Raw genomic sequence first — 15000 nt, 5'->3', positions numbered from 1 at the left:
AATTTCTGCAATTTCAACCAATCAATGACGTCTATTCAGGTGAAAACGGCAGTTTTTTAAAAATAATTTCCACGTAACTAAACACTTTTAAACTTCGTATACTGGTAGAATGTATTTATAAAAATATTTTTCTCTTGGCTTTATTGAGAAAATTCTATAGTTTGTAAGATATTTGTTGGTTTTTTCTTCAATTTCTGCAATTTCAACCAATCAATGACGTCTATTCAGGTGAAGGGAAAACGGCAGTTTTTTAAAAATAATCTCCACGTAACTAAACACTTTTAAACTTCGTATACTGGTAGAATGTATTTATAAAACATATTTTTCTCTTGGCTTTATTGAGAAAATTCTATAGTTTGTAAGATATTTGTTGGTTTTTTTCTTCAATTTCTGCAATTTCAACCAATCAATGACGTCTATTCAGGTGAAAACGGCAGTTTTTTAAAAATAATTTCCACGTAACTAAACACTTTTAAACTTCGTATACTGGTAGAATGTATTTATAAAACATATTTTTCTCTTGGCTTTATTGAGAAAATTCTATAGTTTGTAAGATATTTGTTGGTTTTTTTCTTCTATTTCTGTAATTTCAACCAATCAATGACGTCTATTCAGGTGAAAACGGCAGTTTTTTAAAAATAATTTCCACGTAACTAAACACTTTTAAACTTCGTATACTGGTAGAATGTATTTATAAAACATATTTTTCTCTTGGCTTTATTGAGAAAATTTTATAGTTTGTAAGATATTTGTTGTTGCTTTTTCTTCAATTTCTGCAATTTCAACCAATCAATGACGTCTATTCAGGTGAAAACGGCAGTTTTTTAAAAATAATTTCCACGTAACTAAACACTTTTAAACTTCGTATACTGGTAGAATGTATTTATAAAACATATTTTTCTCTTGGCTTTATTGAGAAAATTCTATAGTTTGTAAGATATTTGTTGGTTTTTTTCTTCAATTTCTGCAATTTCAACCAATCAATGACGTCTATTCAGGTGAAAACGGCAGTTTTTTAAAAATAATCTCCACGTAACTAAACACTTTTAAACTTCGTATACTGGTAGAATGTATTTATAAAACATATTTTTCTCTTGGCTTTATTGAGAAAATTCTATAGTTTGTAAGATATTTGTTGGTTTTTTTCTTCAATTTCTGCAATTTCAACCAATCAATGACGTCTATTCAGGTGAAAACGGCAGTTTTTAAAAATAATTTCCACGTAACTAAACACTTTTAAACTTCGTATACTGGTAGAATGTATTTATAAAACATATTTTTCTCTTGGCTTTATTGAGAAAATTCTATAGTTTGTAAGATATTTGTTGGTTTTTTTCTTCAATTTCTGCAATTTCAACCAATCAATGACGTCTATTCAGGTGAAAACGGCAGTTTTTTAAAAATAATCTCCACGTAACTAAACACTTTAAACTTCGTATACTGGTAGAATGTATTTATAAAACATATTTTTCTCTTGGCTTTATTGAGAAAATTCTATAGTTTGTAAGATATTTGTTGGTTTTTTTCTTCAATTTCTGCAATTTCAACCAATCAATGACGTCTATTCAGGTGAAAACGGCAGTTTTTTAAAAATAATCTCCACGTAACTAAACACTTTTAAACTTCGTATACTGGTAGAATGTATTTATAAAACATATTTTTCTCTTGGCTTTATTGAGAAAATTCTATAGTTTGTAAGATATTTGTTGGTTTTTTTCTTCAATTTCTGCAATTTCAACCAATCAATGACGTCTATTCAGGTGAAAACGGCAGTTTTTTAAAAATAATTTCCACGTAACTAAACACTTTTAAACTTCGTATACTGGTAGAATGTATTTATAAAACATATTTTTCTCTTGGCTTTATTGAGAAAATTCTATAGTTTGTAAGATATTTGTTGTTGCTTTTTCTTCAATTTCTGCAATTTCAACCAATCAATGACGTCTATTCAGGTGAAAACGGCAGTTTTTTAAAAATAATTTCCACGTAACTAAACACTTTTAAACTTCGTATACTGGTAGAATGTATTTATAAAACATATTTTTCTCTTGGCTTTATTGAGAAAATTCTATAGTTTGTAAGATATTTGTTGTTGCTTTTTCTTCAATTTCTGCAATTTCAACCAATCAATGACGTCTATTCAGGTGAAAACGGCAGTTTTTTAAAAATAATTTCCACGTAACTAAACACTTTTAAACTTCGTATACTGGTAGAATGTATTTATAAAACATATTTTTCTCTTGGCTTTATTGAGAAAATTCTATAGTTTGTAAGATATTTGTTGTTGCTTTTTCTTCAATTTCTGCAATTTCAACCAATCAATGACGTCTATTCAGGTGAAAACGGCAGTTTTTTAAAAATAATTTCCACGTAACTAAACACTTTTAAACTTCGTATACTGGGGAATGTATTTATAAAACATATTTTTCTCTTGGCTTTATTGAGAAAATTCTATAGTTTGTAAGATATTTGTTGTTGCTTTTTCTTCAATTTCTGCAATTTCAACCAATCAATGACGTCTATTCAGGTGAAAACGGCAGTTTTTTAAAAATAATTTCCACGTAACTAAACACTTTTAAACTTCGTATACTGGTAGAATGTATTTATAAAACATATTTTTCTCTTGGCTTTATTGTTCTATTAGAAAATTCTATAGTTGTAAGATATTTGTTTTGCTTTTTCTTCAATTTCTGCAATTTCAACCAATCAATGACGTCTATTCATGTGAAAATGACAGTTTTTTAAAATAATCTCCACATAACTAAACACTTTTAAACTTCGTATAATGGTAGAATATATTTATAAGACATCTTTTTCTCTTGGCTTTATTGAGAAAATTCTATAGTTTGTAAGATATTTGTTGTTTTTTTCTTCAGTTTCTGCAATTTCAACCAATCAATGACGTCCATTCAGGTGAAAACGGCAGTTTTTTAAAATAATCTCCACATAACTAAACACTTTTAAACTTCGTATAATGGTAGAATGTATTTATAAGACATCTTTTTCTCTTGGCTTTATTGAGAAAATTCTATGGTTTGTAAGATATTTGTTGTTTTTTTTCTTCAATTTCTGCAATTTCAACCAATCAATGACGTCTGTTCAGGTGAAAACGGCAGTTTTTTAAAATAATCTCCACATAACTAAACACTTTTAAACTTCGTATACTGGTAGAATGTATTTATAAGACATCTTTTTCTCTTGGCTTTATTGAGAAAATTCTATATTTTTGTAAGATATTTGTTGTTTTTTTTCTTCAATTTCTGCAATTTCAACCAATCAATGACGTCTATTGAGGTGAAAACATCCTGTGCTGTATGAATATGTCCCTCGTTTAAGAAACAGATTGGGTTTATTTATATTTGTGAAGAAAAAAAGATACCTTTCCCCCCATTCCTAACCTTAAACCTAACCCTAACTAACCTTAACCCTAAAACAGATTGAAATGCAACAGATCGATAATAGGGTCATAATTATGGGTGACAATTTCATATGACACCGCTAGAAAAAACTGCCATTCAAACCGAAAAGATCCAAAAGGAAAACCGATCGTCCCTTTTTATAGTAGGGGATAAATGAATAAGATTTGCTCTCTATTTCTAGCTAGTCTAGTGACAAGACTATCTAAGCCCTTCACTGTTTGACTAATAAAAAATCTTTTGGCTTTTATTTTTCTAGGTAAACAACACCCAATTGACAACGGTCCAAGAAGCTTGCAATGGTACATTGAAAACCTATTGCAGTAAAGTCCAAACTGAGTTCAATGCTGATGTATGGACCGTAACAATGTCCAACCTAGCAAAACCCCTACATTCTGGTTTGATAATGAGCTTGTTCATCTTAACCTTAAAAGAAACAGTCCCTATCAGCAAAAAAGAGCAAGCAACTTACTGGGTCCAGTATATCAACCCAAATGGCTCTGAAAAAAGCTTCATAGAATCTGCAGATAAACTAGAACAGAAGAATGGTAAGTAGAGATATTGTTTAGAATTCTATGCTAGACTAGCAGTATCGCCTGGCGTTGCTCGGGTTTGTAAGGGAAATAACTATATAAGCATTTTTAGAGATGTAAAATATAATAGCCATCTCGATATGGCTAACTACAAAGGGTGGGGTGTTACTGTAGCTTTTTACGTTCTGAGATTTAATAATACATTTTTAGAGAGTTACTTCCATTATATAATAGCAAAAAAATGCATTAAAAATGGGAAAAATTAATGGTAAATTTTTTTTTAAATCGTAGACTTATCGTAGACGCGCGCTAATACCCAGAAGGGCTCGATATGAATCACGACTATAAGATACCTGCTTTTGGTTACACTGCACCGCAAACTGTGGGAGTAGTAAGGAATCTAAATCGTAGGAGACAGACACACAACTTCACTTATTTTTAGAGAGTTACTTCCCTTATATAATAGCAAAACAATGCATTAAAAATGGGAAAAAATTATGGTAAATTTTTTTTAATCGTAGAATTATCGTAGACGCGCGCTAATACCCAGAAGGGCTCGATATGAATCACGACTATAAGATACCTGCTTTTGGTTACACTGCACCGCAAACTGTGGGAGTAGTTAGGAATCTAAATCGTAGGAGACAGACACACAACTTCACTTTTATATATAAAGATATTTGTCATGTGAGAACCTGAAGACTATTAGCAGGCTTTCGATCAGGCCGCACGATAATTTGGGTAAATGTTTTTAACAAAAGCTTTGAGTCGACGGAAACAGAGAAGTCCCACCATGTGTATATATACCTACATACACACATACATACATATATAGGCGCAGGAGTGGCTGTGTGGTAAGTAGCTTGCTTACCAACCACATGGTTCCGGGTTCAGTCCCACTGCGTGGCATCTTGGGTAAGTGTCTTCTGCTATTGCCCCGGGCCGACCAATGCCTTGTGAGTGGATTTGGTAGACGGAAACTGAAAGAAGCCTGTCGTATATATGTATAATATATATATATATATATATATATATGTGTGTGTGTGTGTGTGTGTGTGTGTGTGTGTGTGTGTTTGTGCGTCTGTGTTTAGAATTGTTTAGAACTGTGTTTAGAATGGTGCGTCTGTGTTTAGATATTCTATATTTATATATTCTGTGTTTATATATTCTATGCTAGGTATTTGACATGTGAGAACCCAGGCGTTGAAGGGCAATTCCATAAGAGTGTGTCTGATACTGTTTAACGACGGGTTAAAGTGTTGCCAAAATGGCGACTATACAGACTAAGAAGTAGCTATTATTTGGTCTTCTTTGGTATTTTCAGTCTTTCACATCGTAAAATTGTTGGCTACGTTGGCAGGAATTGAACTCAAATATCACCGTGTTGCTTTTTTTTTTACAACGTGTGTGTATATATGTATTACTTTACTACCCACAAGGGGCTAAACATAGAAGGGGACAAACAAGGACAGACAAACGGATTAAGTCGATTATATCGACCCCAGTGCGAAACTGGTACTTATTTAATCGACCCCGAAAGGATGAAAGGCAAAGTCGACCTCGGCGGAATTTGAACTCAGAACGTAACGACAGACGAAATACCTATTTCTTTACTACGCACAAGGGGCTAAACACAGAGGGGACAAACAAGGACAGACAAAGGGATTAAGTTGATTACATCGGCCCCAGTGCGAAACTGGTACTTTTTTAATCGACCCCAAAAGGATGAAAGGCAAAGTCGACATCGGCGGAATTTGAACTCAGAACGTAGCGGCAGAAGAAATACCCATTTATTTACTACCCACAAGGGGCTAAACATAGAAGGAGACAAACAAGGACAGACAAAGGGATTAAGTTGATTACATCGGCCCCAGTGCGTAACTGGTACTTAATTTATCGACCACGAAAGGATGAAAGGCAAAGTCGAACTCGGCGGAATTTGAACTCAGAACGTAGCGGCAGAAGAAATACCGCTAAGCATTTCGCCCGGCGTGCTAACGATTCTGCCAGCTCACCGCCTTATATATACACGTGTGTGTATATATGAATGTGTTTACATTGTTTTAAGTGTGGCATCGATTCCATGCGCAAATGTGAGTGGAATTCTAAAGCTGTCGCAAGCTTCTCTTACGGTGTGTTATGATAAACATTTAGGAAACACATCAACTTGTCAAGAATTTGATATTAACTGACTTATAAGCATATGTTTGTTTTAAATATCTTTTCAGATTGCGCCAGTGCCCAGATCGACCTTGTTTTCCTGATTGACTCGTCAGGAAGCGTTGGATCTGACAACTTTAAGAAGACAAAAACATTTTTGATTAATATTGTGGATAATCTAGATATTAGCCTAATGGAAACACGTGTAGCTGTGATTAGATTTTCATCCAGTCCTCTCGTAATATTTGGATTAGACACTCACAGTACGAAAGCTGCAGTAAAAAGTGCTATTAACGCTATAGGTTACGATGGTGGTGGTACACAGACGGACACGGCTCTTGACTTAGCACGTACAAGTGTCTTTACAAATACAAGAAAATCTGTTGCTGCAAAAGTTTTAGTTTTGGTCACAGATGGAAAGTCAAATAGTGAAACGAAAACAGTAGCGGCAGCTAAAAACTGAAAGATGACGGCGTCACTATATTTACAATTGGAGTTGTCAATCCAAAAGTGTCTGAGTTAACTGCAGCAGCAAGTGAACCCAGTTGTACACATTTCATCGTCTTGAAAGATTATGATGCGATTGGTTTTATTGTGGGGGAAATTAAATCCGGATCTTGTAAAGGTAAGTCTGTCATAGAATACTACTGCTGTTGTTGTTGTTGTTGTTTTTGTTGCTCTTGTGAATGATGTTGTTGCAGAGCAACGGATGCTGCTGCACTGAAAGAAAGTTTAATAAGATGTAATAGGCGCAGGAGTGGCTGTGTGGTAAGTAGCTTGCTAACCAACCACATGGTCCCGGGTTCAGTCCCACTGCGTGGCATCTTGGGCAAGTGTCTTCTACTATAGCCTCGGGCCGACCAAAGCCTTGTGAGTGGATTTGGTAGACGGAAACTGAAAGAAGCTTGTCGTATACATGTATATATATATATATATATATATATATATATATATATATATATATATATACAATCATACATACATACATACATACATACATACATACATACATACATACATACATACGTACATACATACATACATATATATACATACATATAGGCGCAGGAGTGGCTGTGTGGTAAGTAGCTTGCTAACCAACCACATGGTTCCGGGTTCAGTCCCACTGCGTGTCATCTTGGGCAAGTGTCTTCTGCTATAGCCCCGGGCCGACCAATGCCTCGTGAGTCGATTTGGTAGACGGAAACTGAAAGAAGCCTGTCGTATATATATATATATATATATATGTGTGTGTGTGTGTGTTTGTGTGTCTGTGTTTGTCCCCCTAGCATTGCTTGACAACCCGATGCTGGTGTGTTTACGTCCCCCGTCACTTAGCGGTTCGGCAAAAGGAGACCGATAGAATAAGTACTGGGCTTACAAAGAATAAGTCCCGGGGTCGATTTGCTCGACTAAAGGCGGTGCTCCAGCATGGCCGCAGTCAAATGACTGAAACAAGTAAAAGAGTAAAAGAGTAAAAGAGTATATATTAAGGTGTTTGAGCATGTCATTGTATGCGAGTATAGTTCTATGATTTTTTTCGCACAAAAAGTGGTACAAGATTCCTGACGATGGCACAAGACTTCAAGGCTCAAAACCTTCCATACAGCCCTCGTACATATACATATAGGTGTCGGTGGGTGTATGTGTGTATATATAGATGAGATAGATATATATTTATATATATATATATATATATATATATATATATATATATATCAACAATTGAGGGTAAAATTAATTAATTAATCAATTTCACCAAGTGTTCAGTATGTAAAAGGACCATTTAAGGCGAATTCAAAATTTTACATTATATAATTAGGGCTTAGTAAAATAAATTACTTTGCCACATACTGAACTTAGTAGAAATAGCCAAAAAAAATTTTCTTAGCATTTCTACAACTTAAAGAAAATTCTCTCAGATAATGTTTACTCCAGACAGTCCACGAAGGTTTGGAGGTAAATACAGAAAAATATTACAAGTACATAGATCGTTTATATATATAATATTATATATATATATAATATTATATAAAATTTAAAGGACTGACCACTAAAAGCGGACAGTCTATATGCTAGATATAGACGTCAAAATCGCTATTTTCCACGAACATATTCTTCGTGGAAAATAGCGATTTTGACGTCTATATCTAGCATATAGACTGTCCGCTTTTAGTGGTCAATCCTTTAATTTTTTATGTAAAAATATTTGTAATCTTCGCATTTTTTTAAATATGCTAGGCTACTGGTTTTAATTGATTAATATCAATTTCTACCCTTAATTTTATATATATATATATATATATATATATATATATATATATATCAATATGTATGTATGTATGTGTTGTATGTATGTATATATATAATATATATCGTTGAAGCCCGAGTTTTTTTCGTGCTTTAATCCAAATAGAGACAAACTACAAATTCCCATGTGATCGACTTGAAAATTTGTTGAGATACTAACATAACTACCTAACATGAAACTTTCCCATCAATACAGTGTTAAGCACAAACTCTCACTGTTTGATACATACGTATTCATATATATATATATATATATATATATATATATATATATATATATATATATATATATATATATGTCTGTGTGTCTGTGTGTCTGTTTGTCCCCCCACCATCGCTTGGCAATAAATGATGGTGTATTCCATCCCCTTAACCTAGCGGTTCGGCAAAAGATACCGATAGGATAAGTACTAGGCTTACAACAGAGTAAGTCCTGGGGTCGGTTTGTTCGACTAAAACCGGTGCTCCAGCATGGCCTCAGTCAAATGACTGAAACTAAGTAGATGGATAAATATATACATATATATATATATAAAATTATATATATATATAATATAAAATTATATATATATATATATATAAAATTATATATATATAAATTATCAAGTCGAAAATAAACAATTAAATTATACCATCTAGAAAATTATATATAATAGAAAAGTTAAAATATAATAAAAACGTATACAACACACACACACACACACATATATATATATATACACTCTCTTTTTACTCTTTTACTTGTTTCAGTCATTTGACTGCGGCCATGCTGGAGCACCGCCTTTAGTCGAGCAAATCGACCCCGGGACATATTCTTTTGTAAGCCCAGTACTTATTCTACCGGTCTCTTTTGCCGAATCGCTAAGTGACGGGGACGTAAACACACCAGCATCGGTTGTCAAGCAATGCTAGGGGGACAAACACAAACACACAAATACAGACACATACTCACATATATATATAACATATATATACAACAGGCTTCTTTCAGTTTCCGTCTACCAAATCCACTCGCAAGGCATTGGTCAGCCCGGGGCTATAGCAGAAGACACTTGCCCAAGATGCCACGCAGTGGGACTGAACCCGGAACCATGTGGTTGGTTAGCAAGCTACTTACCACACAGCCACAGGGTATAAAATACCCTCCAGCCTTCATCAAGTGTCAAACCCCTCATATTCTATATATATATATATATATAGAATATGAGGGGTTTAATTCACAGGTTTGAAATTTCCCCCAAGACACCTGATGAAGGCTGGAGGGTATATCAGCCGAAACGTTGTGTTAACAACAAACAAGATGAGGGCAAATATCCGTCAATTGTGAATAATGTAAACAATATTTCTATATGAGTGTAGGAACTTATGCCTGTATATAAATGAATGTATACGCATGAATGTATACTATGTATGTCTAGTATAATATAATCCCTAAGTTTTTGACTGCTATGTTGTGCCTTCCTAACCGTCATTTTCTACTTCCAGCTGCGGTCCGCGTCCAAGGAAATCAGTTACCAAACAACACCATTCCGAAAGGTAACGAGACAAAAGAACAAGCCCTGGAGCTCACCAACACTACGAAGTCCGATTTAGGTACAACAGTTCTGGTAAGGAGAATATTCTAGAACAGTGGTTTTCAACCAGGGTTCCGCCAGTACAGTCTGGGGGTTCCGCAAGAAGTTACAAAACTGCTAAAATCGGCAGTAATTTTTAATTCTCCTGTGCAGATATGTGTGCATAAGGCTATTAAATTATTGCACAGGGGTTCCTCGAGCCAGTGGAATGTTTCCTTGGGATTCCGCTCCAGCAAAAGTTTGAAAAGCATTGATTATATAATATAGATATATATATATTATATAATATATATATATATATATATATATATTAGTGGTTTTCAACCAGGGTTCCGCAGTACAGTCCAGGGGTTCCGCAAGAAGTTACAAAACTGCTAAAATCGGCAGTGATTTTTAATTCTCCTGTGCAGATATGTGTGCATAAGACTATTAAATTATTGCACAGGGGTTCCTCGAGCCAGTGGAATGTTTCCTTGGGGTTCCGCTCCAGCAAAAAGTTTGAAAAGCACTGATCTAGAACAATATAAACTCAATTGTGTTTCTTTTATTTTTATATATGAGTGAGAAAGAAGGGACAGTGCCCAATAAACCTCTCAGTCTTTTCCTGGACTCGTTGGTCGCATTCTTATTATTGATGCTTAGTTGAAACATTTATGGCTGCAAGATAAATGTGGGCAGTGGAGGGAATTCTAGAGAGTGGGGAGAAAGGATTGGGTACAGTGGTTAGTACAGGAAAAGGCGGCGAGCTGGGAGAAACGTTAGCACGCCGGGCAAAATGCTTAACAGTATTTCGTCTGCCGTTACGTTCTGAGTTCAAATTCCGCCAAGGTCGACTTCGCCTTTCATCCTTTCGGGGTCGATAAATTAAGTACCAGTTACGCACTGGGGTCGATATAATCGACTTAATCCGTTTGTCTGTCCTTGTTTGTCCCTTCTGTGTTTAGCCCCTTGTGGGTAGTAAAGAAATAGATATTTCGTCTGCCGCTACGTTCTGAGTTCAAATTCCGCCAAGGTCGACTTCGCCTTTCATCCTTTCGGGGTCGATAAATTAAGTACCAGTTACGCACTGGGGTCGATATAATCGACTTAATCCGTTTGTCAGTCCTTGTTTGTCCTCTCTGTGTTTAGCCCCTTGAGGGTAGTAAAGAAATAGGTTAGTACAGGAAAAGTAGAGTTTAGATATAGATTGTGTGATGAAGAGGGTAAATGTTGATGTTTGCTTGGAGGGGCTGGTATGCAAATAGCTAGTCCCGAGGAGACGATATTGTAGTAGCGGTAGAAGATGCAATAGGAGGAGTCAGTGGGTTTATGGGACAAAGTTTGAACTTCTAGTCTAAATTATCCAACCAAATGAAATTAGGGATACCGTATATGTAATACCTTCTTTTGTTTTCCCCATGTGTGTATCCAGTATCTGTATGTTACGTCTATTGTTGTTTTTCTCCAGGTGACGGTCCAGTGTGGTGTGATTATTGTGTATGGTTCATTTAACAACAGTTATCCCAATGAAGCCGACTACGACTTCACGACTTGGGCAACTGATGATGAGCCGGGCACATTAAATTATTTACAAAAATCAGGGGACCAAAAGGTTTTCTTAATTGTCAATTCCAAGAAACGATTTGATCTCAATTCCTCAGCCTGTGACAATCCTTCTTATGACATCAGTTTCATACCAACGGGTAAGCTTCTCCGTTTTTGTTTTTTTTTCAAACTTTGTTCTATTTCTTTTATATATTCAAAGTAAGAGTATTGATGGTTCCAGAATCGACGGCAACATAAGACGCTTTGTCGTCATTCTCATCCCCGATCCGGGCAACGATCACTCTGTCACACTCCTAATATATTTAAGGTAAAGGACACAACCATTAACGAGGACCAAGAACCACTTGAATCTTTCTCCCCTCTCTCTCTCTCTCTCTCTCTCTCTCTCTCTCTATATATATATATATATATATATATACTCTTTACTCCCTCTCTCTTTTATTCTTTTATTTGTTTCAGTCATTTGACTGCGGCCATGCTGGAGCACCACCTTTAGTCGAGAAAATCGACCCCAGGACTTATTCTTTGTAAGCCTAGTACTTATTCTATCGGTCTCTTTTGCCGAACCGCTAAGTTACGGGGACGTAAACACACCAGCATCGGGTTGTCTAGCGATGTTGGATGGAACAAACACAGACACACAAACATACACACACATACACATATATACATATATACGACGGGCTTCTTTCAGTTTCCGTCTACCAAATCCACTCACAAGGCTTTGGTCGGCCTGAGGCTATATTAGAAAACACTTGCCCAAGGTGCCACGCAGTGGGACTGAACCCGGAACCATGTGGTTGGTAAACAAGCCACTTACCACACAGCCACTCCATATATAATATTTCTGTTCTATATTTAAGAGATGAGGAATTAAGTACATTATTTACATTCAACGGATATTTGTCCTCATCTTGTTTGTTGTTAACACAACGTTTCGGCTGATATGCCATCCAGCCTTCATCAGGTGTCTTGGGGAAATTTCGAACCAGGGTTCTCATTCCTAAGGTATTTTCCATGTTATCATTATCCACTCCATAATTTCCCTATTGTTCTTTTTGCCTCTAGTCGAACCCTTCCCTCTGGATTTATTCACTAAACAAAATTTCAAGGTTCGGTTGGGAAGTTCGACCCCCTCCACTGCCAATACTCTTCTTTCTATAGCCTCGGCACCACTATATACCCCCAACGCTAGTAGTACCACTACTATAACCAGCACTCCCATCAGCACGACCAACATCACCACTACTTTTTTTTTTTATTAAATTTGTCATGAAGTGGAAGCACTCCATCGGTTACGACGACGAGGGTTCCGGTTGATCCGATCAACGGAACAGCCTGCTCGTGAAATTAACGTGTAAGTGGCTGAGCACTCCACAGACACATGTACCCTTAACGTAGTTCTCGGGGATATTCAGCGTGACACAGAGAGTGACAAGGCCGGCCCTTTGAAATACAGGTACAACAGAAACAGGAAGTAAGAGTGAGAGAAAGTTGTGGTGAAAGAGTACAGCAGGAATCACCACCATCCCTTGCCGGAGCCTCGTGGAGCTTTTAGGTGTTTCGCTCAATAAACACTCACAACGCCCGGTCTGGGAATCGAAACCGCGATCCTACGACCGCGAGTCCGCTGCCCTAACCACTGGGCCATTGCGCCTCCTTGTCATGAAGACAGTACGTAGATTAGGTAGCTTTGCGGGCTGGACAAGACATTAATTAACATCTCTCTTTCTCTCCCACAGCACCCAGAAGTGAAGCGGCTTGCGTCGTAAGACATGTCAACAGCTCATGTACTGCAAAGCAACTCGACCATGCATGTTACGACAGTAAGTACTTACAGGTTTTTAACACCTAAATATCACTTTCTCCTTAGGGGTTGTTACGGGTACACGAAATCCAAAGGTTTATAAAATCACAACCTGCAGACCTTTGGTTGTTCATAGAAATAGTATTTGGGACAGGATCATGAGGTAACATTAAAAGATACTAAAGAGACGTAAAGACCATGGAAACAGTCATTTAAATGAAAGGGGCTTCTTAGTAGAACGGTGGATATGAACAGCTTCAGCTGCAGAGTTATAAGATACTAGCAGTATCGCCCGGCGTTGCTCGGATTTGTAAGGGAAATAACTATATAAGCATTTTTAGAGATGTAAAGTATAATAGCCATCTCAATATGGTGAACCACAAAGGGGGGGGGGTGTTACTGTAGCTTTTTACGTTCTGAGATTTAATAATACATTTTTAGAGAGTTACTTCCCTTATATAATAGCAAAAAATGCATTAAAAAATGGGAAAATATTATGGTAAATTTTTTTAAAATCATAGACTCATCGTAGACGCGCGCTAATACCCAGAAGGGCTCGATATGAATCACGACTATAAGATACCCGCTTTTGGTTACACTGCACCGCAAAATGTGGGAGTAGTTAGGAATCTAAATCGTAGGAGACAGACACACAACTTGACTTTTATATATAAAGACTAGCAGTATCGCCCGGCGTTGCACGGGTTTGTAAGGGAAATAACTATATAAGCATTTTTAGAGATGTAAAGTATAATAGCCATCTCAATATGGCTAACCACAAAGGAGGGGTGTTACTGTAGCTTTTTACGTTCTGAGATTTAATAATACATTTTTAGGGAGTTACTTCCCTTATATAATAGCAAAAAATGCATTAAAATGGAAAAAAATTATGGTAAATTTTTTTAAAATCATAGACTCATCGTAGACGCGCGCTAATACCCAGAAGGGCTCGATATGAATCACGACTATAAGAAACCCGCTTTTGGTTGCACTGCACCGCAAAATGTGGGAGTAGTTAGGAATCTAAATCGTAGGAGACAGACACACAACTTGACTTTTATATATAAAGACTAGCAGTATCGCCCGGCGTTGCACGGGTTTGTAAGGGAAATAACTATATAAGCATTTTTAGAGATGTAAAGTATAATAGCCATCTCAATATGGCTAACCACAAAGGGGGGTGTTACTGTAGCTTTTTACATTCTGAGATTTAATAATACATTTTTAGAGAGTTACATCCCTTATATAATAGCAAAAAATGCATTTAAAAAATGGGAAAAAATGATGGTAAATTTTTTTTAAATCATAGACTCATCGTAGACGTGCGCTAATACCCAGAAGGGCACGATATAAATCACGACTATAAGATACCCGGTTTTGGTTACACTGCACCGCAATACGTGGGAGTAGTTAGGAATCTAAATCGTAGGAGACAGACAGACACACAACTTTAGTTTTATATATAAAGATAAGCAATTATAAAAAATACATTTGTAGCGTACACCTGAGTGCGACCATGCTGGAGCACTGCCTTTAGTCAAACAAATCGCCCTCCAGGATTTATTCTTTCTAAGCATAGTACTCATTCTATCGGTCACTTTTGCCGAACCGCTAGGTTACGGGGATGTAAACACACCAGCATCGGTTGTCAAGTG

General features: G+C 36.2%; 2 protein-coding genes across 2 annotated transcripts in view; both read left to right on the top strand.

The window, feature by feature from the left end:
- Nucleotides 1-3652: 3652 nt before the first annotated feature.
- Nucleotides 3653-6706, top strand: LOC115228462 (matrilin-3-like). The gene is made up of 2 exons (XM_029799041.2): nt 3653-3964; nt 6178-6706. The coding sequence occupies exons 1-2, from the start codon at nt 3784-3786 to the stop codon at nt 6570-6572; spliced, it is 576 nt and encodes a 191-aa protein (XP_029654901.2). The 5' UTR covers nt 3653-3783; the 3' UTR covers nt 6573-6706.
- Nucleotides 6570-15000, top strand: part of LOC115228461 — a gene marked incomplete at its 3' end in the record, with an annotated part of 37334 nt that continues 28903 nt past the window's right edge. Inside the window, exons 1-4 of the mRNA XM_029799040.2 lie at nt 6570-6734; nt 9905-10026; nt 11441-11675; nt 13281-13364. The remainder of the gene's footprint in view (nt 6735-9904; nt 10027-11440; nt 11676-13280; nt 13365-15000) is intronic.

This window comes from Octopus sinensis, unplaced genomic scaffold (assembly GCF_006345805.1).
Source record: "Octopus sinensis unplaced genomic scaffold, ASM634580v1 Contig10576, whole genome shotgun sequence".
NCBI lineage: Eukaryota > Metazoa > Mollusca > Cephalopoda > Octopoda > Octopodidae > Octopus > Octopus sinensis.
The sequence above is the reverse complement of the archived record's forward strand: the minus strand, read 5'-3'. Positions and strand labels throughout refer to the sequence as shown.

What these genes read in the sequence shown, in the direction of transcription:
- LOC115228462 (XM_029799041.2), top strand. Translation starts at nt 3,784, where the DNA reads ATGTCCAACCTAGCAAAACCCCTACATTCTGGTTTGATAATGAGCTTG. An exon ending in TAAACTAGAACAGAAGAATG is followed by an intron (nt 3,965 to 6,177) that starts GTAAGTAGAGAT and finishes ATATCTTTTCAG; the next exon opens with ATTGCGCCAGTGCCCAGATC.